At 53.9% G+C, this 25,092-nt stretch overlaps 3 protein-coding genes across 6 annotated transcripts in view; 1 reads left to right on the top strand and 2 right to left on the bottom strand.

The window, feature by feature from the left end:
• Positions 1 to 15: 15 nt before the first annotated feature.
• Positions 16 to 2,593, bottom strand: Rpl36 (ribosomal protein L36). Of its 2 annotated transcripts, XM_023717084.1 has the most exons (4): positions 2,476 to 2,593; positions 1,118 to 1,344; positions 850 to 966; positions 16 to 240 (listed from the first exon to the last, which is right to left on the bottom strand). In XM_023717084.1, exons 3-4 carry the CDS (start codon positions 940 to 942, stop codon positions 16 to 18), a joined length of 318 nt encoding a protein of 105 aa, XP_023572852.1. In that variant the 5' UTR covers positions 943 to 966; positions 1,118 to 1,344; positions 2,476 to 2,593. The 2 variants fall into 2 exon arrangements, with proteins under 2 accessions (XP_023572852.1, XP_023572853.1); XM_023717085.1 differs by lacking the exons at positions 1,118 to 1,344; positions 2,476 to 2,593 and having other exon boundaries at positions 850 to 1,108.
• Positions 2,594 to 2,849: 256 nt separating this feature from the next.
• CUNH19orf70 (chromosome unknown C19orf70 homolog) lies at positions 2,850 to 4,771 on the top strand. 2 transcript variants are annotated; one of them, XM_004632779.2, is made up of 4 exons: positions 2,850 to 3,233; positions 3,840 to 4,017; positions 4,198 to 4,249; positions 4,540 to 4,771. In XM_004632779.2, the coding sequence occupies exons 1-4, from the start codon at positions 3,205 to 3,207 to the stop codon at positions 4,635 to 4,637; spliced, it is 357 nt and encodes a 118-aa protein (XP_004632836.1). In that variant the 5' UTR covers positions 2,850 to 3,204; the 3' UTR covers positions 4,638 to 4,771. The 2 variants fall into 2 exon arrangements, with proteins under 2 accessions (XP_004632836.1, XP_023572743.1); XM_023716975.1 differs by lacking the exon at positions 2,850 to 3,233 and adding an exon at positions 3,240 to 3,657.
• A 4,541-nt stretch (positions 4,772 to 9,312) lies between these two features.
• Safb (scaffold attachment factor B) overlaps positions 9,313 to 25,092 on the bottom strand; it is a 36,643-nt gene continuing 20,863 nt past the window's right edge. Inside the window, exons 6-21 of one of the 2 annotated variants that reach the window (XM_023716812.1) lie at positions 23,419 to 23,446; positions 21,930 to 22,494; positions 21,460 to 21,509; positions 20,540 to 20,634; positions 18,904 to 19,053; positions 18,748 to 18,830; positions 18,405 to 18,541; positions 18,040 to 18,128; positions 15,251 to 15,357; positions 11,961 to 12,251; positions 11,706 to 11,843; positions 11,495 to 11,537; positions 10,349 to 10,464; positions 10,058 to 10,164; positions 9,701 to 9,767; positions 9,313 to 9,607 (exon numbers count right to left, since the gene is read on the bottom strand). In XM_023716812.1, the coding sequence (XP_023572580.1) occupies positions 9,478 to 9,607; positions 9,701 to 9,767; positions 10,058 to 10,164; positions 10,349 to 10,464; positions 11,495 to 11,537; positions 11,706 to 11,843; positions 11,961 to 12,251; positions 15,251 to 15,357; positions 18,040 to 18,128; positions 18,405 to 18,541; positions 18,748 to 18,830; positions 18,904 to 19,053; positions 20,540 to 20,634; positions 21,460 to 21,509; positions 21,930 to 22,494; positions 23,419 to 23,446 (2,196 nt within the window). In that variant the 3' untranslated portion in view covers positions 9,313 to 9,477. The remainder of the gene's footprint in view (positions 9,608 to 9,700; positions 9,768 to 10,057; positions 10,165 to 10,348; positions 10,465 to 11,494; positions 11,538 to 11,705; positions 11,844 to 11,960; positions 12,252 to 15,250; positions 15,358 to 18,039; positions 18,129 to 18,404; positions 18,542 to 18,747; positions 18,831 to 18,903; positions 19,054 to 20,539; positions 20,635 to 21,459; positions 21,510 to 21,929; positions 22,495 to 23,418; positions 23,447 to 25,092) is intronic. The other variant, XM_004632775.2, reaches the window with a different exon arrangement.

Genomic DNA, 25,092 nt, shown 5'->3' with positions numbered 1-25,092 from the left:
CTTTATTCGAGGGGCTCAGTCCTTCTTGGCAGCTGCCTTCCTCATGGCGGCCAGCACGTTGCTCAGCTCCTCACGCTTCCTCTTGGCGCGGATGTGCGTCCCCACTCTTTTCTTGATGAACTTGAGGGCGCGCTTGTCCTTGGAGACCTTGAGCAGCTCCATGGCGCGCCGCTCATAGGGGGCGAAGCCGCACACTTCCCGGATCATGTCCCGCACGAACTTGGTGTGTTTGGTGAGACGCTGTAGAACAAAACGGGTAAGAGGGGGGCAGCTACTTGGGTTCTGCCGGTTCGCTGCGCGCTCTGGGTGGCCGGACTGAGTCAGCCTGCAGGGAGGAGGGCTCCATCCCCGCAGCGCAGGCCTTCCAGCTTTGGGAGGCTGAGGCAGGGCCGGGCACGCAGCAAGACCCCGCCTGGGGGCCTTAGCGAAGGGCTGGAGTGCAGAAGGCCGAGGGAGCAGCCCCCCGACCATAACGCCCAGCGCGAGGGGAGCCCTCCCTGCGAACAGGCGAGGGGCAGCGCTGGCAGGCGGCGCGGCGCCGTGGGCAGGGCCTGTGGGGCGCCGGAAGCCGAGGTTGCCACAAAACCCTCACGCAGCAAACCTCCACGAGACGAGGGAAGTCCTCAACTTTGCCCTCCATGCGCCCTTACCGGGTCCACCGCCGACGCACCGAGCGAACTCCGCACATGCGGCCAGGCCCCCGCTCCCGGCCCGATCGAGGGCTCAGCGTCGCCCGGCCCAACATCCGTCTTCCGGGGCCCTCGCGGCCGCCGGCCGCCCGACCGAGCTCAGGCACCGGGCCGCAGCGCCGCCCCGCCCCCCAGACACCCCGCCAACCCCTCTACTTACTCCGCGGCGGCGGCTGTGCCTCGGTTTGCTCACATTCTTAGTCACCTTGTGGCCCTTGTTGAGGCCCACGGCCATGGGATAGCGGAGGGCCATGGCTGAGGAAAGCGGAGAGGAGGGCTAGAAAATGGACTTAGGCTCGGTCCCCACTGCCCGGAACCGCACACCCCAACTCCCTCGGGCTCGCCCGCCGCACCCAGCTATCCCTAACCCACACGATGGGGCCGGGGCCCTGGATGGCTTCGGATGCCGGGAGCCACAACACGCTTACCTACTCTTTTTCAATGGTTGCTGTGGCGGAAGGACCCGAGCCGGGCGGAACCATGGGAGATCTACTCAACGCCGGAAGCACGGCCTAGAGTGGCACGAGAGTCGCGGGCGCCCCCTCGCGGCGGGAGGAGGTATGTGCATGCGCAATGGACTTCTCTGCGCATGCGTTTCGGTACCTTGCAGCTCCAGGCCAAGAATTGGACCCTGTGGGCGTACCTGTGTTGCCTGCTGTCTCAGGTGGAAGAAAAATTCAAGTTCTACCTCCGGGGCACCCTGCGCCAGCGACTTCAGCTTCCACAGCCTGTTTCAGACATGAAGAATATCCAAAGACAGGCGTGGTGGTGCCCTGACATCTGTAATTCCAGCACTATGGACGGTTGAGATGGGAGATTCCCAAATTCAAGCCCAAACTGGACGATTTACTAATTAGTGAGACAAACATACATACCTACACACACACACAGAGTGCTTACATACGTACATACATACATACATACATACACAGCAGGGAATATAGCTCAGTGCGAAATCCTTGGTTTCAACCTCCAGAACACACCCCAACAGGCAGTGCGTGCCATGAAAGCAAACCTCTATGAGAATGTACTGACTTCAGAGAGCAGGAGTGTTACAGCGCTCCCAGGTGGCGGGTGAATTAAGAGACACGGGTGTGGTGGCGCATGCCTGTAATCTCGGCGCTGGAAAGGCTGCGAACAGGAGGATCACTACGAGTGCGAGCTGCCTAGCGAGACTTTGTACCAAATATATAAAATTTTAAAAAAAGAAAGAAAAGGGGCCGGGGAGATGGCTCAGTAGAATAAGCGCTTCCCTGGCAAGTGTAAGGGCCTGAGTTCAATCCCTGGTTCCAAAAAAAAAAAAAAGAAAAGAAACTACAAAATTTAAGGAGTCTTAACACTGCAATGTGAGCTGAAGAGAAGTGTGACTGGACCAGAGGTGCATTCTGTTGTTTTGTTTGCTTTCAAATTTTCTTATCTGTTAGGGTTTTTCCCACTGGCTTGGCAGAGAAACAGAAGTAAAAGGGAGGGAAAAGGCCTTCACTGAAACTGAGCAGGTCAGAGAGAGGAGAGAGGCGTCCTCTGCCCTGAGACAAAGGGTCATTGGGCTTATATAGATTTTTGCTAGGGGCAGAGTTTGAGGGGCAGGTTTAGTGACACGTATGGAGCTGACGAGTCTCCCTGGCGTGGGCAAAGTGAAAGGAAATTGTATCGAGGACTGCTGGTGCGGGTGAAGGAGGAGGTGGTCTCTGGGAAGAGAAGCTGTTATTTTTGGGCTTCAGCCATGTTAGATGACCTGCATAATAATTCAGCAATTTATGCTCGGGCTGGGAACTATCATTCTCACCCTTTACTTGTTAGGAGGGGGCGATGAGTCTCCTAGACTGCTTCCTGCTGAACAGGGGCGTCGTTTGGGGGGTAGGCAGAATTGACAAGATGATGGTTCATGCCCATGTAGAAGTTAGCGCCAGGTGTCTCAGCCGGGACTAACACTCCCTCCAGGCCACGGGCGGGGGGGGGAGTAGGGGGGGCACCGACCCGTGTTACCCGGCAACGGCGTGCTGCCGGATTCCCTAGCCCCGGTCTGGCCCCGCCCCCGGGCAGTAGCCCCTCCCCACACTAGATCACGTGTCATAGGCCCGACCTCTCCGGAACAATCTCGTCTTCGCGTTGCTATGTCAACACACTTCTAGGCTGTTCTTCTTAAGTCCGGCCCTAGGTCCCTCGCGCTGGCGCGAGTGGATCTCTTGATCTTTCACATCTTCCTGGGTCTCCTTCTGGCTTCAGTCCAGACGTTTACGCCTCTTAAATCTCACGCCGCCTGGACAGAGCTGGACTACATTTCCCAGAAGGCTTGGCATACAAGGTCTTTCTGGGCTTGTTCCGACTTCATTTCCCAGAGGCCTCTTGGAGTGGGCTTGCACGCTGCTGCCGAACCTCAGAGCACTAGTGAGACTACTACTCCCAGATACCTTTGCGGTCGACAAGGGAGACTACACCTCCCGGAGGCCCTTACTGCCCCGCCTCCGGAAGCCGCGGGCGAATCGAGTGTCCTTGCGCGCGGAGCCGAGCAACCATGGTGGCCGGAGTGTGGTCGCTGATGAGGTTCGTGGGGCGCAGCCGAGCCGCCGAGGGAAGCCCTCCTGCTGGCGCTCACCCACTCTGCTCGGGTCTCCATCTGCTCTGATCTTCCCGTAGTTCACCTCCCATGGCGCACAGAGTGAAACGGAGACCCACGGGCAAGGGTCTTTTTGGGGTCTGTAATCGCCTCTCTTCTGCGTCCCAGCGATCCCTTGTTGGACCACTGAGTCCGACAGCCCTGCGAGCTTCAGTGGCCGCGTATGTGAACTGGAAATGTTCACTGAATCCCATAGCAGAGTGGCAGACAGGAAGCACCTCGGAACACTTAGAAAAAAACCCGCGGGTTGCAGGAGCCTCTTGGGATGCCAGGCTTCTTAAGGCGTCACTATTCCCTTACCTGCGGGACCTCGAGTGACCCCTGTCACTTTTCTGGTCCCATTTTACTAAAGTAAGTGGTTCTGGGCTGCATAGTGGGCGCTGAGTGCTGCGTATCAAAGGGGTGAGGCCCTGTGGGCGCCGGCGGTGTCCTGTGCCTGCCCATGAGCTCCCTGGGTAGTGAGTGGCACCCCCAGGAGGGTGCGTGGGCAGCAGGGTCCCCTGACCGTGGGTCCCTCCCCTCCCTGTCTGCAGGTTCCTCATCAAAGGCAGCCTCGCTGGGGGTGCCGTCTACCTGGTGTACGACCAGGAGCTGCTCGGGCCCAGCGACAAGAGTGAGGCGGCGCTGCGGCGGGCCGAGGAGGCGGTTCCGCCGGCCATGTATCAGTTCAGCCAGTACGTGTGCCAGCAGACCGGCCTGCAGATCCCGCAGGTACTGGGGGGCTAGACAGAGGCAGACTCAGGGGCTGCTGGGGCACCTCCAGCCCTGCTTGGCGTCCTCTGCACGAGGGCTGACCCTGCTGAAAGCCTGCGCCCTGCGCTGCCCCTGTGGGGGTGCAGGTGCTGCGGAGCCAACACTCGTCACCAGCCCCTTGCTCCTCTTTCTTCCCAGCTCCCAGCCCCTCCAAAGATTAACTTTCCCATCCGAGAGTCCTGGAATTCAGGTAGGCCCCCGGCACCCTGGATGGCTTCTCTCCCTGCTTCCTGGTCATTCCTTCCTGCTGATCCGTTCCTGCTCCCATGTCTCCGGTGGAGGAGGGGACCTGGGTTGGGTGGTGCGTCCTCGGAGGGCTGTGTGTTGTCTGGTGGGACAGAGGGGAGGCTGTGTGGAGCCCCTTCCGAGCTCATCCCCTGACGCTGGTGTGCCCCACCTCTGTCTCAGTTTCTCGGTAAAAGTAGTTGTTCTGGGGCTTGCGTGGAGGTGGGTTAGTCCCACTGAGCGTCTCCCCCGCAGGCATTATCAAAGTCATGTCGGCTCTGTCAGCAGCCCCCACCAAGGCCCTGGAGTACTCCAAGGAGGGCTGGGAGTTCGTGAAGGAGCGCACCAAATAGCGGGTCACTGCAGGCCACAGCCTGTCCTGCCAGCATGGGGGCAGGGACGCCACAGACTTACGGACTCTGGACTGGGACCCCACTCTGAGGGCAGCTCCCGGCCTTGCCGGCCCAATAAAGGACTTCGAGAAGCATTTCCTGCCCCATGTGCTGCCCTGGGGGGATGGCAGGGCCGGGGCTTTTGGCTCCTACTGGCTGGATTTGACCTTGAACCCAGGCCCCAGTCCACCCGTCTTGTCATCTGACTGTGGATGTGGTCTGGGGAGACAGAGCAGGCCACCAGTCCTGTGTCTTCGGATAACACTTGGGGGTCCTGGAAGGGCTGAGGAGGTGCTGAGTTGGAGCTGCCTGGGGCTTCACTGTTCTTGGGGGCAGCACCGGAGGCAGCAGAGTTGGTGGCTTGTTGGCATTGGATCAGGCAGAAAGAAGCCTTAAGGATTTTCTTTTTTTATGTTACATAATACTAGGGGTCAAACCCAGGGGTGCTATCCCACGGAGCTATACCCCTAAAGCATTTTTTATTTGGACCCAGGCTTTTTTTTTTTTTTTTGTATTTTAGGGAAGGGTCTACAAGGTGTTCAGGGTCTCACTATTAGATCAGACTCACAGTGATCCACCCCCCAAGAGCTGGGATTACAAGCACACACCACCACGCCCAGTCTCAATTACCCTGTCAGAGCACCCTGGGGGTGGGACTGCAGGTAGCTCTGTGTCTGCCTAAGCAGGTACTTTAATTTGCTGAGCTATCTGGCCCGCCCTCCTTTATCTGTCTTGCTCAGCTCCTGGGTCTGGTCTTGGCCATCACCTTCTACTGTGTCCCCTGCAGCCCTGGTGATTCTGAGACCACAGCCTTGTGCCACAGTTAGGGCCGCTCAGGGGCTCCTGAAAACAGCCCCTGCCCTGCCAACCTTGTCACCCTGCAGCCTGCATGTGCCTCTGCATGTTGGGCTGCAAGCTCTGGGAAGGTGAGTTCCTCTAGTGGCTCCTGGCACCCAGCCATGGGGGACATTGAGGACTGTGATGGCTGGAAACAGGCTTCTGTGTGTCGGGAACCCAGACAGCAGTGTCCCCTGGCAGATGCAGGAGGTGGGTTTGGGCCGAAACAGCATCCTCCTGGGACACTGCCCAGAAGCGGGGAGCAGGCCTCGATAGTGGCACCATCCTGGGCCTCCTGGGGTCAGTGGTGCTCGGTTCAGGGGACAGTTTAGGAGCAACCAGATGTTACAGGTTAGGGGAGCTCTGATCTGAGGCCCTGGGTAGCTCCCCAAACCAGTTGAATCTGCACTCAGCTACTGATGTAGTAACCCCTACATTCACTACCAGCTGAAGGCTGCCCCACTTTGCTAGTCATTTGTGGGGGTGGAGCAGGTCTCTTGTAAGGGCCAAATGAGAATGAGGGTCTGGGAAGAACATGGGCGCCACTGCCCTGTCCCCTCCTCCCAGCCCTGGAAGGAGAGAGCTTGCTTGGCCATTTGTAGGTCTGCTCTGGGTGGGCATGGTGGTGGCGCACCTATAATTTCAGGGCTCAGGAAGGCAGAGGCAAGAGGATCCCAAGTTCAAGTTCCCAAGTGTTGCTCCCACTTTGACTTTGTGAAGGGCTGCAGCTCAATGGTAGCATGCTCTGCCTGGATCCTCCATACTCCAAACAGCAGCACCTGTGCTGTGCGGGTGCCCAGGTTAGCGGCACACTGTCCTGGGCAGGTAGGATGTTGCACTCGCTGCCCAGTCCTGAGCTTTGGGAGGCAGGAGAGGTTGGCACCAGTGATGCCAAGGCTGTGCCAGCAGCAGGGACAGCCTGGAGGGGAAAGGGGGAGAGGCCTGGGAAGGCACCCCCCACTACAAGACATAACTAGGATTCTCTGTTGAGCTGTTTTCAGCTGCAGCGTAAGCACAGGTGACAGGAGCAGTGGCCCTGGGGACACCCAACACACTTGCCAGAGCTGCCAGGCACAGGGGCCCTGTGGTACCAGCTGAGACAGGAGGTGGCACATTCTGGGCCTGGGTTGATGTCTGGGCAGGGCCTGAGCCAGCTTGACCTAGCTGGAGGGAAGCAGGTGACGGCAACCCACAGCTGTAGTTTCCTTTCCAGCACTGAAGAGGTCACTAGGCAAAGTGTTCCTTGCTGCACTGTACTGTGCCCTTGTGCCAGCGGCTCACACTCGTGTCCCTCCACACCTTGTGTGTCCTTAGTGCTGGGAATGTTTGTGCTCAGCAGTGATCTGCTGCAGCTGAGCTTGGGAGCAGCTCTGTGGCCTTGAGGATTTTAGCCTTGGTGGCTTCGGGGAGGAGGGGGAGGTCCCAGTTGCCTGGGAAGGGGCCATCTGTCATTTCCAGCTGCCTTGCTGGGCTCAGCCTGGTGGTCAGGAGGTGGTGAGAGGTGAGGATGGGGCAGGGGGAGGGGGGCTGTGTGCCCAAACCCGCCACCCTGCCTGGCATGGGCCTTGCTATGCTGGCTCTGCCTTCTGGGACCAGACCTGGGCATCAGCTTCCTCATGGAGCCATGGCCAGGACGGGGACACACTGTGGGGACAAATCTTTCCTTATCCTGTGTAACTGGAGGCCACCAAGTTGCCTGAAGCAGGAGACTGAGTGTGCGGCACTAGTTATAGAACCTGGGGCTGCGCACGGGCCGGGCCAGGGCTGCCACCCAGCCACATCCTGACTGGGACACTGTGAGAACGCTGCATCGGGGAGGGCTCACTGCTTGGGGTGCAAGTGCTCCCTCCTGCAGCTGCTGACAGCTGGGAGGAAAGAGCCTCCTGGAGGGACAGAGCCAGACCCCGAAAAAGCACGTGATACAGACTGTAGAAACGCACTCTGGCACCTCCTGTGGGACCAGCATTTTTTCTTTTCTTTTTTTGATAGTTTAGGGTGTTCAGGGTCTCACTACTAGATCGGACTCGTAGTAATCCCAGTTTACAGCCTCCCAAGAGACAGTCTCAGTTGCTGTCTCAGAGTGCCCCGGGGATGGGGCCAGCATGGCAGGCCTGGGGATTGAACCCCCAGCCCCTGTACCTGCTTGCAGGCACTTTAATAGGGCTAGCATTTTTTTAATTCTAAATTCATCATTTATTGTAGCTTCAATTCTTGCCTCACACAAATCATGAGTGGGCCAGCATTTTTCTATTTGACAATAAAAGATCTTGCCAGGTGTGGTGGCACACACCTATAATCTCAGCGTCAGAAGGCTGAGGTAGGAGCATTACTGTGAGCTTGAGGCCAGCCTGGATTATACAGCAAGACCCTGTCCCCCCCCCCCCCAAAAAAAAAAAAAAAATTACTAGCTTGGTTGGCCTGGTGGGACATGCCTGTCATCCCAGCTTTCTAGGAGGCTGAGGCAGGAGGATTGCAAGTACCAGTCCAGCTTGAAAAACTTAACTTAGTGATACTCTTCTTTTGGTACCAGAAATTGAACTCAAATCCTCAAATGGGCAGATAGGCACTGTGCTGTTGAGCTTCATCTCTTCTGTCCGTGACCCCATTTCAAAATAAAAAATAAGCTGGGTAGTAGCTCATTGTGAAGGCCAGGGTTCCATCCCCAGCGTTACAGAAAGCAACCTTAAGGGAAACGTATGCCAGTGTGTATTTGAGGTATGAAGGAGACAATGAGGCCGCTGGGCCACCGTGTGGATCCTGGCCTTTGTCAACACTGCAGCCTCGCTGGCACCTGCAGTCCTGGAGGTGAGATGGAGCCAGGCCTTGGCTGCAGGGACGGCATAGGGAGCCATCTCAGCCTTGTTCTGGCCAGCGTGTGGGCCCCAGGATCTGGGCAGTGCTACACTCCCTGTTGAGAGCCATCTGTCTGGCACTAGTGCTTCACAGCGGAGGGGACCCTCAGGCCTGGGAGGGGCCTGCTGTTCCAATCCTCTCCAGTGATTTCCTGTCCCATCACAGGAGCTGGCCACGTGGGGATGGGTTGGGGGCTTGCTGGTGCGGCCTCCGGTCAGGGCTCCCAGGTGTCAACATCTACTCACAGGGAGAGCCACACTGCTGTCCAGAGTGAGAGTGGTGGTGTGAGGACGGCAGGTGATCGACTGGCTCCTGGGTTGCAGCAAGGTGACATGGAGTAGCAAGCTGGGTTCAGCGGCAGGGCAAGGGCAGTACTTGGAGGGAGGACGGCTTTGGAAGTGGCTGCATCCACACGAAACAGCGGAACGTGCCGCTGTGGACAGAGGCACCAGCACAGCATTACATAAAAGCAACCTCTTCAATCTCAGTGAAGAGCTGCTGTCCGCACCCCAATGCCTTCTGTGACGCAGGTAGTGGGTCCCACTGACTGACCGCCTGGTGCACCCCAGGCCCCCTGGTGGCCTTCTGACCCCCACACATGGTCTGGATGAAGCACGCATGCAGTGGGACAGGCATTGGAAGGTTCAAAGGTAACAGACCCTCAAGGGTGGTGGTAGGCCCAAGTGGCCGCAAGGCCACATTTGGGGGACAGCTGGATGCAGCTGCTTGGTCACAACAAGGATCCCCCACCTCAGGCCTGACCTCGGAGCGGAGCTGCTCTAGGGCCTGTTTTGGGAGAATGCGCACAGCCCTCGTGTATGTGGGACGCCGGCCTGGGCTGTCCCAGTGCTGCAGCCCCCAGCAATCCAAGGCTGCCGCCCATCCACGGCTCCTGAGGCTGAGCACCAGCACCTCTCACTGTCGGAATTGAGAGGACACTTAGAGATATGTGAACGGAAACACCTTTATTACAAAAAAAACAAAAACAAACTTTCACATTGTATTGAGCTACAATATGGCAGCAGATAAAAAAAATTATTTATACACGGTTTAAGGTAACTCCTAACAGAACATACTCTGGTCACAGGACAGGAACACAGGATCGGAGTACTCAGTAGCGGCGGGTGAAGCGGGCATCACTGGGTCTGCTCCCCCGGCTCTGTCCCCGGAAGCCACCCTGCATCCCCCCACGTGGGATCACGTGACCTCGCGACGCCCCACCTGGAGCGAAGCTGCCACGCCTAGGAAGAAATAAGGACAGATTCGTGTGTCCCAGGTCCCGTTCCCCTGGCAGGCCTCCCTCCCCACCTGCAGATCCCTGCAGCCCACCTTACCCTGACATGCCGCCCCGGTTCATCATGTGGCCAGGCCCCGAGTGACCCGACATACTCCTCTCTCCACCTGCAAGACAAGGCATGCTCACCCAGGGCACGTGTCCCTGTCCACCTTGTGGCAGCTAGGGACAGACAAGAGGGTCTCACAGCAGCTGCCACCCCAGCCTCTGAGGTTCCCAGTTCCCTCAGGACCAACGCAGGTCACTAATGCCGCAGTGCGCAGGTCCTGCAGCAGCCCCTGACAGGTGCACAGTAGAGTGTCCAGCTGCACATTCAGGGGCCAGCAAGGGCTGGGGCAGAACCTCTCAGTGGGTCCTGCCCTAAACGAGGGGTGCCCAGGTAAGAGCTGCTGCTTACCCTGCCACCTCTTGTGGTCCCGGTCTATCATGCCCCCGTCGGCAGCGCCCTGCCAGGCCCGGTCATCTTCCAGTCTTCGGCCATGTTCCCCCCAGTCACGCCTGTCCCTTGGAGAAAGACATCTCTGATCTCAAGCTCCCATCTTACCCTGCGTCCTCCCTTCTGAGCAGTGGTTCCTTGGGGATGGGAATGGGTCTTGCCTGATGCTGCTTGGGGCTCCACAGCAGCCAGAACCATCACAAACTGGGCCCTCAGTGGCACCAACAGCAAGGCCAGGAGAGGGACACAAACCTGGGGGGAGGGGGCAGTCCCCGGCCCTCGCTCATCCTCTTGTCAGAGCCATAGCCCCAGCTGTCGCGCGAGTCCCGGCTGTGCCGCTCTGGTCCTCCGTGGCGCTCTGGGTAATGCTAGGTGTTAAAGAGCCACATGAGAACTCTTGCAGTCAGCCGTGTGCAACAAGCTACTGATGAAAAAGGTCAATAACCCAGACACAGGCTCTGGCTGCACTTGAGGTCCCTGAAATCTGGCCAGGCTCATGGCATGGTGGGGGAAGGGAACCACAGCTCCTGGCTGAGGCCATCCAGTCACGGGCGGAGAATCTGAACTGCAGTGACCATGCCTGACACTACCTGGGCTGTGCCCAGGGGCACTGGTGATGGATCCAGTTCCGGGGGCAAATGTGCGTGCTTAGGGGCATCGGCCCACTCTCCTCCCTAGCAAGGGCAAGCCCACAAGCTCCTGTGTGTACCCTGGCAATCTCTGCTTTCTGTACATCTCTGCTTCCACAGCAAAGGAGGTAACATTCACGAGACGCCCCACCCACCCTGCTAGCCAGCTCTGACCATGCATCCGTGGCCTCAGGGCAAGGGAGCTCATGGTACAGAGGGACAGCATCTTGTGATGGAACCTGCGGCACCTGCTGACCACACTGCACACAGCCTAGCTCAATTTTAGAGACAGCCTAAAGCCAGAGAACGCTGTCATCAACAACCTTGAATTTCAAGGCAAAATACTAGACAGAGGCACCTAATATGAAGTAAGAAATTAGGACCAGGACTTGGAACACTTCTGCTTATAATTACAATTTCTCCGACACCCTCCTCTCCAAGGAATCTACGTCAGCAGTGCAAGAGATCAGGAGGCTCCACTAGGTTTCTCTTCCAGGGCTGCCTTTCTCCTAAAGCCAGCTGTCACCATCGGCCTCTGGGCCCACGGGGCCCCGCCATCTGCAGAGCATCTGAGGAACTGCATGCACACTGGGACAAGCGCCACTTCAGCTGAACTACACTAGGGCCAGTCATGGCTCCAGGGAAGTCCCCACACTGCCACCAGTGCAGGCAGAGCATGGCTCACAGGAAGCCTCTGCGTTGCAGCCTCAGACATCGGAGCCCTGGCCCCTCCTCTCCCCAACAAGTACCACAGTGCAGCCTTACTTACCTGCCCTTCTCTTTCTCCCATCATTGACCTTGAGCCTTCTCTCCTGAAAAGGGGTTAAAATCATGCTATAAAGTGAAGAAGAGGCTGTGTAGGACCTGTCTGAAGAGCAACATGTCTCAGGCTGCGGGTGGCAACTCTCCTACAGCACATCCCTTGATGACTGGAGTGGGCCCCAGGTGCCCGCGCACACAGGAACAATAGGCCAACTCACCTGTCCACGGAGTGGTTGGGGTAGCGACCTCGGTCCCTGTGATCAAAGTCGTGGAAGCGGTCCTGGCGGCTGAAGTCGGAGTGATAGCGCTCGTCCAGAGCAGCCCGCTTGGCCTCTGGCCAGTAGGCATCATCCCTTCTGGAAGGGACAGGACAGAGGCATTTCCTCCACTGGCTGCCTCTGTGGAACTGGTGAAATAAAGCCCACTCTGGCCCAGGCCCCCACCCAGTCACCATGGGACGATGCTCTTCTCACCGGCTGTCCAGGTCGTAGGGCCGCCGCACAGCAGGCCGCCGCTCCTGCTCATAGCGCAGCTCCTGCTGGCGCCGCAGCTCCTCGCGCTCGCGGTGGATGCGCTCCTGCTCGCGCCGGCGCTCCTGCTCCACGTGCATGCGCTCCCGCTCCAGACGCTCCCGCTCCATGCGCTCGCGCTCCAGCCGGTGCCGGTGGAAGGCCAGCCGTTCTCTGGCGATCTCCAGCCGTTCCCGCTCCTCCCGCTCCCACTGTGCCTGCAGGCGCTGCTCCCGCTCGCTGCGTTCCCGCTCCCTGGGAAGACAGCACACTGGGGTGGGGTGCGCCCTCCACCCTGGAAGGCTCCTGCTGAGGCAGAGGTGGTGGGGCCGCAGGCGCAGGGGCCTATGGGACTGCCGTGACCTGAGCCTAACTTCTCAGGATCATAGATAATAGACGCTGGACCTTACTTTGAGTCTAAACAGGATGTCAGCCCTTTAAGCCACCAGCTGTGTGAGGCTGTGAAATGGGGCTGGAGCAGCACAGAAGGTAAGTGTTCATGGAATAGGAGCTTACAAGGCCTCAGGTCATGAGGGGAGAAGTTTGCTGTTCTGTGTGGAGGAAAACCATGAAGTTGAAGACATGATAGATGGGAAGAAAGTAACTGGAGGTAATAAAAGGATAAAAGAAACAGCCCAGTAGAGAAATGTGAGTCACGTCAGAGACTGACCGGCTGTGACACAGACGGGAGACCAGAGGCCTTGTTCTGCTCCCTCTGGCCACTTGCAGCCTCCTCCAGGCGCTGGACTACCCACAGCCTTTGTGATAGGACAAAGTGACAGGAGAATGTGTGTTTCTGCTGGTACATCTGAGTGCCTAGGATACACTTGCCTTCACGCAGAACAGCCCGCCTGACGGTCCTCATGGAGCCTAGGGCCTCTACACTAAGCTATATCCCTAGCCCCTTTTTAAATTTAGAGATAGGGAAACTGGGCATGTCTGGCGCGCCCCTGTAATCCCAGCAGTTTGGAGGCTGAAAACAGGAGGATCACTAGGAGTCTAAGCTGTGTAGTGAGACCCTGTATTAAATACATTAAAAAAAAATTTTTTTTTTCCTTTTTGAGACAGGGTCTCACCGAGTCACCCAGGTTGGGCTGGGTCTTGTGATCCTCCTGCCTGAGCCTCTCAGGGTGTTGGGATGATTGGTGTGCAGCAACACACCACACCTGCTTTTATTTTTAAAAGGGGTATCTGTGTGCATGTATACATATGTGTGCGTGTGCATGTACACACACACACACACACACACACACACACACACACACACCCTCTGAAAAAAATTGCATGGCAGTTAGGCTTCTGTTGAACTTATCTCATTTAACATTAGGTTCTTGAGCTTGGGGAGACAGCTTGGCACATAAACATCTGCCTGGCAAGCACAAGGTCCTGAGTTGTATCCCCAGTACCAGAAAAAAACAAAAACAAAAACAAAAAAAAATCACAGGAGAGATAGCTCAGTTGAATGAGTGCTTCTCTGGCAAGTGCAGGGGTCTGAGTTCAATCCCTGGTTCCACCAAAAGAAAAAAACAAAAATAAAAACCATCACCGTCCATCTGCCTGTGAATACCAAAGGTCACCTTCCTTGCCGAGCACTGATCCCCTCGCGTAACCGCGGTCCAGGTCGTGGACAGGCACATGAACTGTTTTCTAAGATGCTGATTTCTACTCTTTTTTTGCAGAATACTTAGAAGGATAGCAGGGTCAAACAGGCTTCTACTTATGCCCAGTTCAGACTGGTGTATTTTTCTGCGCAACTGTCGGTTGATGCTAGCTGCTAACAGTGCACGTGAGGCCCGGCTGCAGGCGCAGGGCTCAGGTGTCCTTGAAGCCCAGCTTTCCAACAGTGGGAAACGCTAGGCCGGCCCTGTACTCCCAGCCACACTGCAGCTGCTCTTCCCTCTTCAGCCACCAGGCCTGTGTGTGGCTTTCCACTCCTCCTCCAGCAGCACCCCTTCCCCCATGCTTAGCTTGCTAGCTTTTCATTCTTTTTTAAACTAATGATTCTTATTTTTTAAGAGAGACTTTAAGGGCCAGGGACATGGCTCAGCTGCCTAAGTATCTGCCTGGCAAGCCCAAGGTCCAGTTCAGTGGGGGAGGAGGGAACATACGATACTTCCAAAACTTGCCCTGAAGCTGGATGTGGTGATGCACTCCTGTGCTCCAGGCAGGAGAGTTACTATGTGTTCAAGACCAGCCGGGTTACATAGTGAGACTCTGGCTCAAAACACAGAAACAAAAACAACTGCTTTTGTGTAAGATAAATTAACTGGATGCCTAAGTGACCAATAATTGTTCAGTTTATTTTCAAAAGCACATCATCATCTTTTCTGGCTAAATTTTCCTGCGCGCCCCCCCCCCCCCAATACTGGAGACTGAATTCAGGACTTCGCATGCTTGTACCACTGAGCTATCAATCCAGCTCTTTTCGGGCTAATTTACAGAGGACTCAGGGTGCTCTCTGGGGCTGGAGGGTTTTTTCTTCCCTTTGGCCGGCTCAGCCCATCCTGAGGGCAGGGCTGGCACAGCATATGGTGCTGGGGATCCAATGTGGTCCCCTGCACCTGCCTAAGCTGGAGATTTTTTTTTTTTTTTTTTTTTTTTTGGCGGAAACGGGGATTGAACTCAGGCCCTTACACTTGCCAGGGAAGCACTTATTCCACTGAGCCATCTCCCCGGCCCCTAAGCTGGAGCTTTAACCACTGAGTTATATCTCACCGGCCCCTTTCTTTTATAATTATTTATTTATTTGATACAGGGTCTCACTACACAGTAGTAATCCTCCTGTCTCAGCCTCCTCAGTGCTGGGATTACAAGCATGGGCCACCACATGCAGTTTTGGGGCTGGCATGGCACACCTGTTCCAGGGACGGCATGTCATGCGGTACTGGGGACCGAACCTGGGTCCTTCCACTTGCCAGGCAGGCACTCAGATGCTGAGCTATCTCCCCAGCTAGAGGTTTCTGTACCCCTTTGCCCAGCCACCAAGGCAGCCTAGGTACTGCATGCTAGTGGCTCTACTGTACCAGGAAAACTACCTCCCACCCTTGCTACCCGAGATAGGGCCCATCCACATACCCCTTAGAAAGGGCCGGGGATGAAAATCATACAGCAGGCCCACAAATAGAAAGCCAAAGGACCTAGAGGCTAAGGGAACATTCCACCCACAGGGACTGCAACAGTCTTCACAGGACACAGCTATGACCCCACTCTAGGGTCACAACCAAACCAGCAAGTGTTTCTGGATCCCGACTCACCTACGGGACTCAGAGTCTCTGGACTTCCGAGGCTCTTTGACCTTATCAAAGGACACAACAGACCGCTTCTCTCTGCTGGCTGATTTGCGATCCTGGCTTTTAGAGGCCTAGTTCATCAAAGAAAGTTCAACACAAGAAAGTTAAAGTGGAAATAACAATGGATCAGAAGAGCAGGATCTTAGCAGCAAAAATGCCCGTGTTTATGGGTGTGTAAGCAGCACTGATGACTGAGTCCAGGGCCTCTGCACTGAGCTCCAATTCCGTATCTTTTTTAAAAAGGTTTTTTTTTTTTTTTTCTTTTCTGAGAGTTTCACTAAGTTGCTAAATTGGCAAATTTCCTGCCTCAGCCTTCCAGAGTGCTAAGTGTGCCAACATGCTCAGTTTTCAGGACTGTACAATTAGTAATTGAAGAAACTAGAGGGCTGGGGAGATAGCTCAGTGGCATAAGCACCTGCCTGGCAAACACAAGGTCCCGAGTTCTATCCCTGGTACAAAATAAAAGCCATTGGAGAATGAAGTGTTCTTTTTCCAAAGAAACTAGCACAGTGTGCCAGTGCACTCTGACCTCAGCACTCTGGGAGGCTATATCAGGAGCATCACTAGTTTATGCCAAGCCTTGACAAGTTAGTGAGCCGGTCTCAGGGCTGGGAAGCTGTCTGGTGGGTCCGAAGGCCCTTGGTTCAATTCCCAATACCGTAAAACAACCAAGAAGCCTCAGTTTGTAACTAGAAGTCAGATTTTCTTTGACATTTATGGCTAAAATATGATCAAACATATCAGTGCCAAAAGGGAAATATTTCCCCTAAAAACATTTTAAAAGATCAATTTTCTTTTATAGTTTCTTTTGCACCCAAAACTTACTCCTTTTGTTTTTCCCTTTGTATAGTTCAGCAACTTTTCAAATATACCCATTTCTCATATTGAAAATGTCAGGGCCAGCCAGATAGCTCAGCGGATTAAAGAGCCTATGAAGGCAGACGCAGGGACTAGGGTTCGATCCCTTGCATGCCATGCCGGCCCCACCTCTGGGCATGCTGAGACAGCGACCGAGAATGGGCGTGGTGGTGTGTGCCTGTAATCCCAGCGCTTGGGAGGCTAGAAACAGGAGAATCACTAGGCATCTGTGTAGTGAGACCCTATACTAAATACACAGAATTTAAAAAAGAAAAGAAAAAAAGTCTTTGTGGAGACACTGAAAGGGCCACAAACAAAAAGGTGGGTTTGCACTGCTGCGAACCACACACAGGTGGCACAGCAGCTGGGGCTGTGAGCGAGGTCTGCATTGGGATCTGTGCCCAAGGGACCGCTGGCTCTAAGGGTAGTGGACTGGGGCAACTCCCTGTGAAAAGCAGTGGTAGGTTAGGCCAAACGGCTCTGCTTTCTTTTCAGGGATAGACAGCGCCCAAGTGCTAACCCTCAGGCCTCCCCAGGCACGTGTGGCCCATGCATGTGGCTGTGTCCCCATGTGCCAGGTGGGGAGCCCCGTGGGCAGCACAGTGGCTGGTCACAAGGCAACTGGCACACAGACCTCAGCCCCTGCTGCCATCCTTTAATGATCGCCAGTCAGCCCTAGCCTGAATACTACTCACTCCACCTGACACCTAGTGGACCCCTAGTGAGCTGCTGAGTGTGGGGTGCTCCAGGGGACCCCAGATCCAAATGATCATCGCTTTAAGGCTGTGAAAATGTAAGTGTGAGGCAGACTCCAAGCAGCAGCGTCAAGATGGGGTTGACAGGCCAGCCCAGGCAGCCAGGAAGGGCCACTGTGTGGCAGCATAGGACTACACAGAGGAGGAGAGCCGAGGAGGGCACAGCAAGCAGGTGCTCTGCATTAGTCCTTTTCCATTCTTGGTGGCCAGTGCCGGGGAACCCTAGTCCCTGTGTGCTTGCCTAAGCAGGCGCTTAGTCCACTGAGCTATCTTGCCAGCCCTGCATTTGTCCTTTAAAGTTAGCTTTAGAAAATAAAGCAATAGCACCAACTGACACTAGAGCAAAACCAAACACAAGGGCTGGGGAGATGGCTCAGTAGAATAAGCACTTCCCTGCAAGCGCAAGGGCCTGAGTTCAATCCCTGGTTCTGGAAAAAAACAAAAAACAAAAAACAAAAAAAAAAACACACACACACACACAAAGGAAAGCTTTAAATTTTCTTTCTTTTTCGTGGTACTAGGAATCCAACAAGGGCTTCTGTACTGAGCAAGCAGTCTTTTAACCAATCATTTCACAGTCTGTTTTTGTTCTAGGCTGAGCTGGATCTTGTGACACTCCTTGGGGTCCTCCTGCACCACTGCGCCTGGCTTCTCTGTTCATGTGTATGCACGCATTATGTCCCAGTCCCTTTCCTTTCTAAGACAGTCTGGCTGTGCTACCTAGACAGTCTTCATCTCCGGGGTCTAAGCGATCTTTCAGCTTCAGCCTCCTGAATAGCTGTATGACAGGCATGCAACAGCACGGTTTCATTTTTCTTGTAGCTGGCTAGGCCCGCCCTAGGGTGGGGCTGGCGTAGGTGGTGCCAAGGATCAAACCACAGTTCCTGTGTTTGCCTAAGCAGGCGCTGTAGTCCACCGAGCTCTCTTTTTGTATTTTTAAGACAGGGTTTCACTATGCAGTATGGGCTGGCCTGAACTTGCAGTGATCCTCTTGCCTCATCCTGCCGAGAGCTGGGATTACAGATTTCTACATTTTTTAAGTCAAGAGCTTTTTCCTAATTCAGCTTAAGGATCCCCTAAATACACACAGAAAAGGTATAAAAACAAGCTAAGTGCCCTACATGAGAAACTATCACTCACTCGTTCTTTGGATCCAGACGTTTTCACACTGATCACAGGCACACCCTTCGATTTGTCCATCACCACAATCCGTTCAGTGCCTCGACTTCCTACAGGAAGAACAGAGAAGATAAGAACCAGGCCTGGAGGATCGGGGAGATAGCTCAGTAGAATACGCACTTGCCAGGCAAGCGCAAGGTCCTGAGTTCAATCCCTGATACCCCAAAGGAAAAAAAAAAAAAAAACCTGGCCTTGGACAAGAGAAAAGCACTCTCAATGCCATGCATAGCAAGCAGGGTGTGTGCTGCCCCAGAGAAGGGCAAATCCACACCCTGCTCTGGCTGGTGCGGGAAACAAGATGAGCCCTGTGGGGGACGCACGGCTACCTGACTTCGTAGCTCGGGAGCGCTCCGACGAGCCCGGCTTCTCATCTGGGTCTTTACTCTTTTCTCCACTTCCATCTTCACCCTTTTTGGTATCATCTTTTCTGTCAGCTTTATCATCTCTCTTAAGGTTTGAAGACCTGTAAGTCACAGTTACGGAGCCAAGTGTATCACAGCAGGGATTTGGGGAGGCCAGTCGTACCTGGAACCTCACGATGAGCACTAAGTGACAGAGTGCAGAAATCCCCTCCCACCGCTGGGGACACAGCCTCTGACCAAAAGAAACCAATAGCCCCTCGGCCACACATGGGAAGGTGACACAGACCCCTCACTGGGAGAGAAGTACCTGTCACTGGTGCTGGACTTCTCCTTCTTGCCCTCGCCATCCCTCTTGTCAGAGGTTTTCTTGCTGGCTGGTTCATTTTTTGCCTGAAGGAGAGAGCTGGGTGTAAGTGCTACTTCCTGCTCACTTAGGCCTTGCCTAAGGTAGCCCGGCACTCACCTTCTCTACGGAGATCATCTTTCCATGTAGTTCTGTTTTGTGCAGGTGGTTGATACATTTTGTTGCTTCTTCTGCTGTGGACATGGTGACAAAGCCGTAACAGCGAGCTCCAGGACTCCGGGCATTCGTCACAACCTTGGCGCCCACCACCTGAAAAGCAGCAGAAACTGTTCAAGCTGCAAATGCATAGGGAACACAGAGCCACTTCTGCTGGGACAGGGAATCGTGTTGGGAGAAGGCTCAGGCGGTGTGCAGGTTTGGGAAGAAAGCTACTGGGACGCCACATTCCCAAGTGTGTACAAGGTGCCACGTGTGAGCTAGGAGATTTGTTCCTCGTTCTGCAGGCCTCTATGCTCACTGAGGGACTGAGGGAAGAGAGAAAGCGAGACAACACCAAGTCCTATCTGCTTCACTCATGCGGTAGAGGTAGGAGACACAACATCCAACTACTGTGCGAGACCTGTGTGCACCCCAAGGCAGGCAGACCCCCAGACAGCCACACCCACAGGTCAGGCTCCTGACCATCAGCAATGGCACAATTCAGGGCTGTTTCAGACACTATCGCCAAGTCTTCAACATGCTGCTTGGTTCTCAACAGTTCTGGTGGGCTCAAGTGACACCTGCCTTACATGATGAGAAGATACCACAGCTCAGAATAGCGCCACAGATGCCAGAGGCCACGAGCAGCAATCACATTCACGATGCCACACACAATCTTGGCCCCATGGGAGGCTGCAATGCACTCCAAGCTGGGCAGGCCACAACTAGATCCTTTCCTCTGACAACAATGCCCCTGAGGGCCACTGTCAGCGTGGGAAAGGCTGCAGCTGGGGAGACGCACTCAGCCCTGCCCAGCTCTGCGACCTGTCAGCTGTCTTTATAACCACATCACACTGGGGCCGTGTGTGTCTGTGTGATGCTGGAAACTAAACTCAAGGCCTTCACACTGAACTACATCTACCTCAAACCTTTGACAGTCTAAATTGCCCAGGCTGGTCATTAACTTGCAATCCTCCTGCCTCAGCCCCAGCATAGCTGGGAAACAGGAGTGCAAGACCATGCCCAGCTAGTTTCCCTCAGGTTACATAAATGATTAAGTGTGTGGACTGTTGTTCTCTGAGACACTAACTCTCTGTAGGGACAAGGGTCTGTGCTAAAGCTCACTACAGCGCCCCAAAACTGCCTGAGAGACAAGGTGCCCAGGAAGCACAAGGGATTGGGAATGTCACAAAGCAAAGACAGCCACGACAGAAGCCTCAACCTACAGGGGCTGGATCTACTTTTGACTTTGAAGCAGTGTGGAATCAGCCACTCCATGTGTCACCAGCTATAGAGGGCAATTAGAGGAGAGCTGTGAAGCACCCACATGAGGACCACCTCGGGCCTGCTCTGGAGGGCTACATTCCAGCATCATGGGCTTCTCCAGTCACCACTGTCTTCCACAGGCTGCCCTGCTGGCCCACAGCTGTGTGTATGATGGGTTGCCACAGTGGCATCTGTGGGCTAGGGGGTGGCAGCACCTCCAGAGGTAAACTACGAGAGGTCTGAGCACTGTGTGAGGCTCAGTGACTGGCACACCAGAACTGCGTGACAGGGCTTAGTGACCCCTCCTGCTCACAGGGATCATGTCTCTTACCTTCCCATACTTGCTGAAAAGAGTCTTCAAATCTGTAGCTCTGGTCGTAGAAGAAAGTCCACTAACCCAGAAATTTCTACTACAACTGCTACGACCTATTTCAAAAGAAAGTTCTGGTCAAAAGCACAATACCCACAAGATCCCGAGTCCTTAAAGAAAGTAGCTCCAAACCATAATGCAGTCCCTGCTTGCTCCAAGGTGCTGCAGCACCCTAATCTATCCACCATCTGACAGCACAGCCAAAGAGGTGGACTTCAATGGGGAGCCAGGCAGCAGGTGACCCATTGGATGGACCATGTAAGGTTGTTTTTTTTTTTTTTTTTTTTTTTTTTTTGGTACAGGGTTGCACTGCGCAGCTGGGACTCACGGTGATCCTCCTGCTTTCAGCCTCCCTAGCACTGGGATTATAGGCATGCGCCATCGTGCCCAGTCTCAGTAAGGTGGTCTTCTCTTCTATGTACACGGATTGTGGCTGAACACAGGGTTTCACACATGCTAGGTAAGTGCTCACCACTTAGTGACAGTCTCAGCTAGAGGTTGCTTTTTAACATAAAGGTCATTGCAAAACTACTCCTATCATCGTATTTTGTTGCTCCTATCCAGTACTTTAAAACTTTTCAGGGAGTCCAGTATAATTCGGGTCTTATATAATTAGAGGATCAATGAAATAACACCAGAAAAGCCAGGGTCTGCATCAAGACACCGCACTGGTCTTTAGGAACTAGTCTGCTGCTACAATGCAGCACCCACATGTGGGGCCAAGAGTAAAGTGTGGGAAACTTTCTGGAGTCTCGGCAGACCTGGGTGGGAAGCGCAGACAGGATAAACTAGTATTAAAGTATTATAGTACCATTAAACTAGTACTTGCCCACCGCCAGGACCCAACGTAAGCCAAGGGACTGGGGTTGTGGGTGACCTACCCTTTTCCTCTCGGGAAAGTCTTTTAGAGTCCGAGTCATCTTCGACAGAACTAGAGACAAAAGATAGTGTCACTCTAGGAGGCAGCAGCATCGAGAAACCAACTCAAAATTATAAAATACGTGTTGAGATTGCATACCTACCAGAAATTTAGATCTGAAAAAATGATACCCCGACAAACGTGTATTGGAAATCTGACCTAACCGTAAGATTTCAGACCCATAGGAGTTAATTAATTCTGCTGGGCTAAAGATAATTAGAAAGAATTAAAGAAAACAACCATGATAGGTTGAGAAAAGAAAAAAGATCATGTAATCAGTGTAAAATAAACAAAGAGAAATAAAACATTGTTTGGAAGTAAAACTACAATTTCAGCAGTCTGGCTGGCCAATTGCAGAAAAACAGCTTATGTGTGTCATAATGACCAATGAAAAGGAGATAGCGTCTGGTCTAAAACTGAGAAACAACAAACCTCATTTTCTGATCAGCGCCCTCACTGGCTGAGGACTCTTTAGTAGGAGCCGGAGGGACTTCGTTACATGCGTCAAACTCAAACTTCTTCACGTCTTCCTTGCTATCTCGGGGCTCCGGGCTCGGGGCTTCCGTGGCCGCTTCCGCCAGCTCCTGGCTGGAGGCCTCCGGCAGCTCGGAGGCCGCGCTACTCTGCTCAACTGGCTTCTCTAGCCCTACAGGCTCACAGTCCGTCCTCGCGCCTTCGCCTGTCTGCTCCACGGGCTCCCTTTTCACTACCGCTAACAGGGTGTCTGCCTCGCTCCACTGAGCGCGTGTTGACTCGCTGGCCAAATCTAAATCTCCCTCCTCCTCCTCCTCTTCCTCTTCTTCCTCCTGCTCCTGCTCTTCCTCCTCTTCCTCTTCCGGGTGGGCGCTGCCAAAAAGGTCCTCTTCCTCCGCCAGCTTTCTGTCTGGCCCCACGCTACTTGTATCCTGTGCAAATGGCTGCTCCAGCTCGGAACCTTCTTCTTTTACTGGCTCAGATTTACAAGTTTCCCCCAAAATGTCGAGTATTTTCTCATTTTCTACGGATTTAACAGGAATAGAATGGCACAAGGTTTAATTACCAGGGAAATAAAGCAATCACAAATGTGGAACTGGCACGGCTGCCACACTAACACGAAGAGCACTGCTAGCTACACAGAGATTGGAAAACCCGCGGGTACACATAGTTACACTGTACACTACCTGCGTTCCACCACTGCGACGCCAGCCTCTAGCTACAGGGGAGAGAAAAGCATCCCAGAGATTGAACCCCCAAAACCTTCTGGTTGATTCTTGATTGTCTTCATTCTGTTGCCGTGTACACATGACTCTTCCAAATTTAGCTTCTCAAGTCCAGGTCGCTTAACTGAATGACTGTATCACCATTCACTGACAGCTCAATTTCCACATTTCTTTGAATTTCGTTTAACAGATAGTCCGACATGAATACCAGACTCTTCTGCGGGTGCTGAGACATTTGCAGTCCAGAAGGGAACGTGTTTACGTGGTGTTCTCGTGAAGCAGCTCTTTGCTCTTCTGGAATCCATCATAGCCGAGGGTTTTATGGTCTCCCTACCACTGCCTGCACTGCCTACACCAAATACCACACAATCAAGGTACTGCCCGATATCACAAGATCTGTTTCGTGGGGGTGCAGGGCACAAGCTCTGCAGAGTGTGCCCACTCTTTCCATGATGTTTAAATGTATTTCTGTTTAAAAAGGCCTGAGCCCATTTCATCTCACCAATACATTTTGTAAAATGAGAGGTTCTCCACTTTCACAGATCTGGTGATATGGCTGGGTTTCCAATCTCTTAGGATCCTGGTATGTTCTGGACTGTAAACCTTTAGAACAATGTACACTATAGTACGGTAACTTTTTAAAATTAAAGACTTTAAATTAGAGAAGGTAGAAAACTAGAATGGTCCAAACCCCCGCTGCTAAGTTTTTCATTGAACAGTACCTGGCTCCAGAGATGGCTCTTCAATCTCCTGCAACGAAAGACAGAAATAAGACTGTGCCAGGCAGAGGACACCTCGGCTTCAGCACGATGGTGGCTCTCCAATGTGAGGAGGCTGATTTTACCCCAGCCCAGGAAGCTCCCCACGCTGACAGGTGCAGCACCTGTACCCCTGGCCCACAGGCTGCTCCCCTCTCAAGTAGACTTGGCTCTCCTTGCCTGGTTCTTACAGAGCCTGAGAAGTTCTCAGCGGTCACAGGAAGGGGAAGTCCCCTCCCCATCTGTCCTTCCAGACGAGTGCTCAAGGCTCGGTTTGCAATGCTCTCACCTTTTGCTTAGTGCCCCGATGAATGCCTGACACCATCCCACAATCACTGTTCCTCTGCTAACAGAAAATTCCAAACACCGGGGATGGGGGACAGGCAGTTTCATTCCTGCTTCTACCTCATCTCATGGCACAGCCCTGCCTCAGAGCAGCTAATGGCCTTCAACATCCCCTCATCCTTCTCCCGCCACCAGTGTGCCTCTTAGGCCAGCTTCAGTCTCATCCAGGTTGTTCCAGGAAGCCCTGACACTCAGACCCTTGCTGCTTTCTCCTGCCCACTGGGTGCCTGGCGTGGGTGCCATGCTATGAGCGGGTTTCCCAACAGTTGCCTGTCCAACTCCAGATGCCACCCACATAGGGACACACCCGCTCGGTGCACAAGGGATACCACCTGACTCTCCAGCCAAGGGCAGAGCAAAGCACCTTAGTTAGGTACACACATACTTGTTACCAGACAGCCCAAAGAGGGGCACTGCTGGCACTTTCTGTAGATGAGGACACTGGCCGACAATGACTGAGTGATTTTCCCAAGGACACACAGCACATGGGATCCAGGCTGTGAGGGCAGCGTGACTCCGCTGTGCTAACCTCTCAGGCCCAATGCTGTGCACCTCACATCTAGACACACTTCTCTCATCTCATTGTCTTGGTAGCTGACACAGCAGCCCACATACTTAGTAACAGCTACAAGTGGCCTTTTCCTTTCATTGGGAACTATGCTGCCATGTTGGGCATTCTAGGAAACCGGTCCCTTCCTCATATTTTGATTCATTGCCTTTCTGCTTCCATCCACACTGGGATTAAGTCTGTGACTGAACCGGGCGTGGCAGTGTCCAGCTGTCATCCCAGGACTGGGGAGGCTGAAGCAGGAGAATTGCTGTGAGTTTAAGGCTAATCTGGATTACACAGTGAGACTCTGTCTCAAAACAAACACCAAACAAACAAACAAACAAACAACCCCCCCAAAGACTACGACTTAAAGAGGAGGATCTCAGCAGAACAATTTTCCCTCCTTTACTACAAATCTATTCCTGTCTGCCCCTGGAATGGGCTGTATCTTTCCACATGACTGTGGAAATCTTTAAACTAGAGAGACCAAGATCTGGCAATCTGGCACCTCCTTTCCTCTCTAATCTGAATGGCTGCAGCACTTCAAAGCTGCAGAGACACCAGCTCTGAAGGCAAGCTGGCTGCACTCCGTTTCCTTAAGTCTGCACGACCTTAAGGCCAGAGTTCTGGCTTTCCAACACCTTGCCCCCGCCTGACAGAGAAGCAAATGGAGAGCTCATCTGAAAGATGACTTCTAATTCAACAATGTAGGTGACATACTAAGGGGAAGGGTGGGCAAAAGC

Source organism: Octodon degus, unplaced genomic scaffold, assembly GCF_000260255.1.
Source record: "Octodon degus isolate 3935 unplaced genomic scaffold, OctDeg1.0 scaffold00050, whole genome shotgun sequence".
NCBI lineage: Eukaryota > Metazoa > Chordata > Mammalia > Rodentia > Octodontidae > Octodon > Octodon degus.
This window is presented reverse-complemented; position numbering and strand designations above follow the sequence as displayed.

Bases quoted from the DNA above. Each gene is read 5' to 3' on its own strand.
- Rpl36 (XM_023717084.1), bottom strand. From the start codon at position 942: ATGGCCCTCCGCTATCCCATGGCCGTGGGCCTCAACAAGGGCCACAAG. The intron at 241-849 runs GTAAGTAGAGGG...TTTGTTCTACAG, and splicing joins GGCACAGCCGCCGCCGCGGA to CGTCTCACCAAACACACCAA.
- CUNH19orf70 (XM_023716975.1), top strand. From the start codon at position 3,572: ATGCCAGGCTTCTTAAGGCGTCACTATTCCCTTACCTGCGGGACCTCG. The intron at 3,658-3,839 runs GTAAGTGGTTCT...CCCTGTCTGCAG, and splicing joins TCTGGTCCCATTTTACTAAA to GTTCCTCATCAAAGGCAGCC. The intron at 4,250-4,539 runs GTAGGCCCCCGG...TCTCCCCCGCAG, and splicing joins CCGAGAGTCCTGGAATTCAG to GCATTATCAAAGTCATGTCG.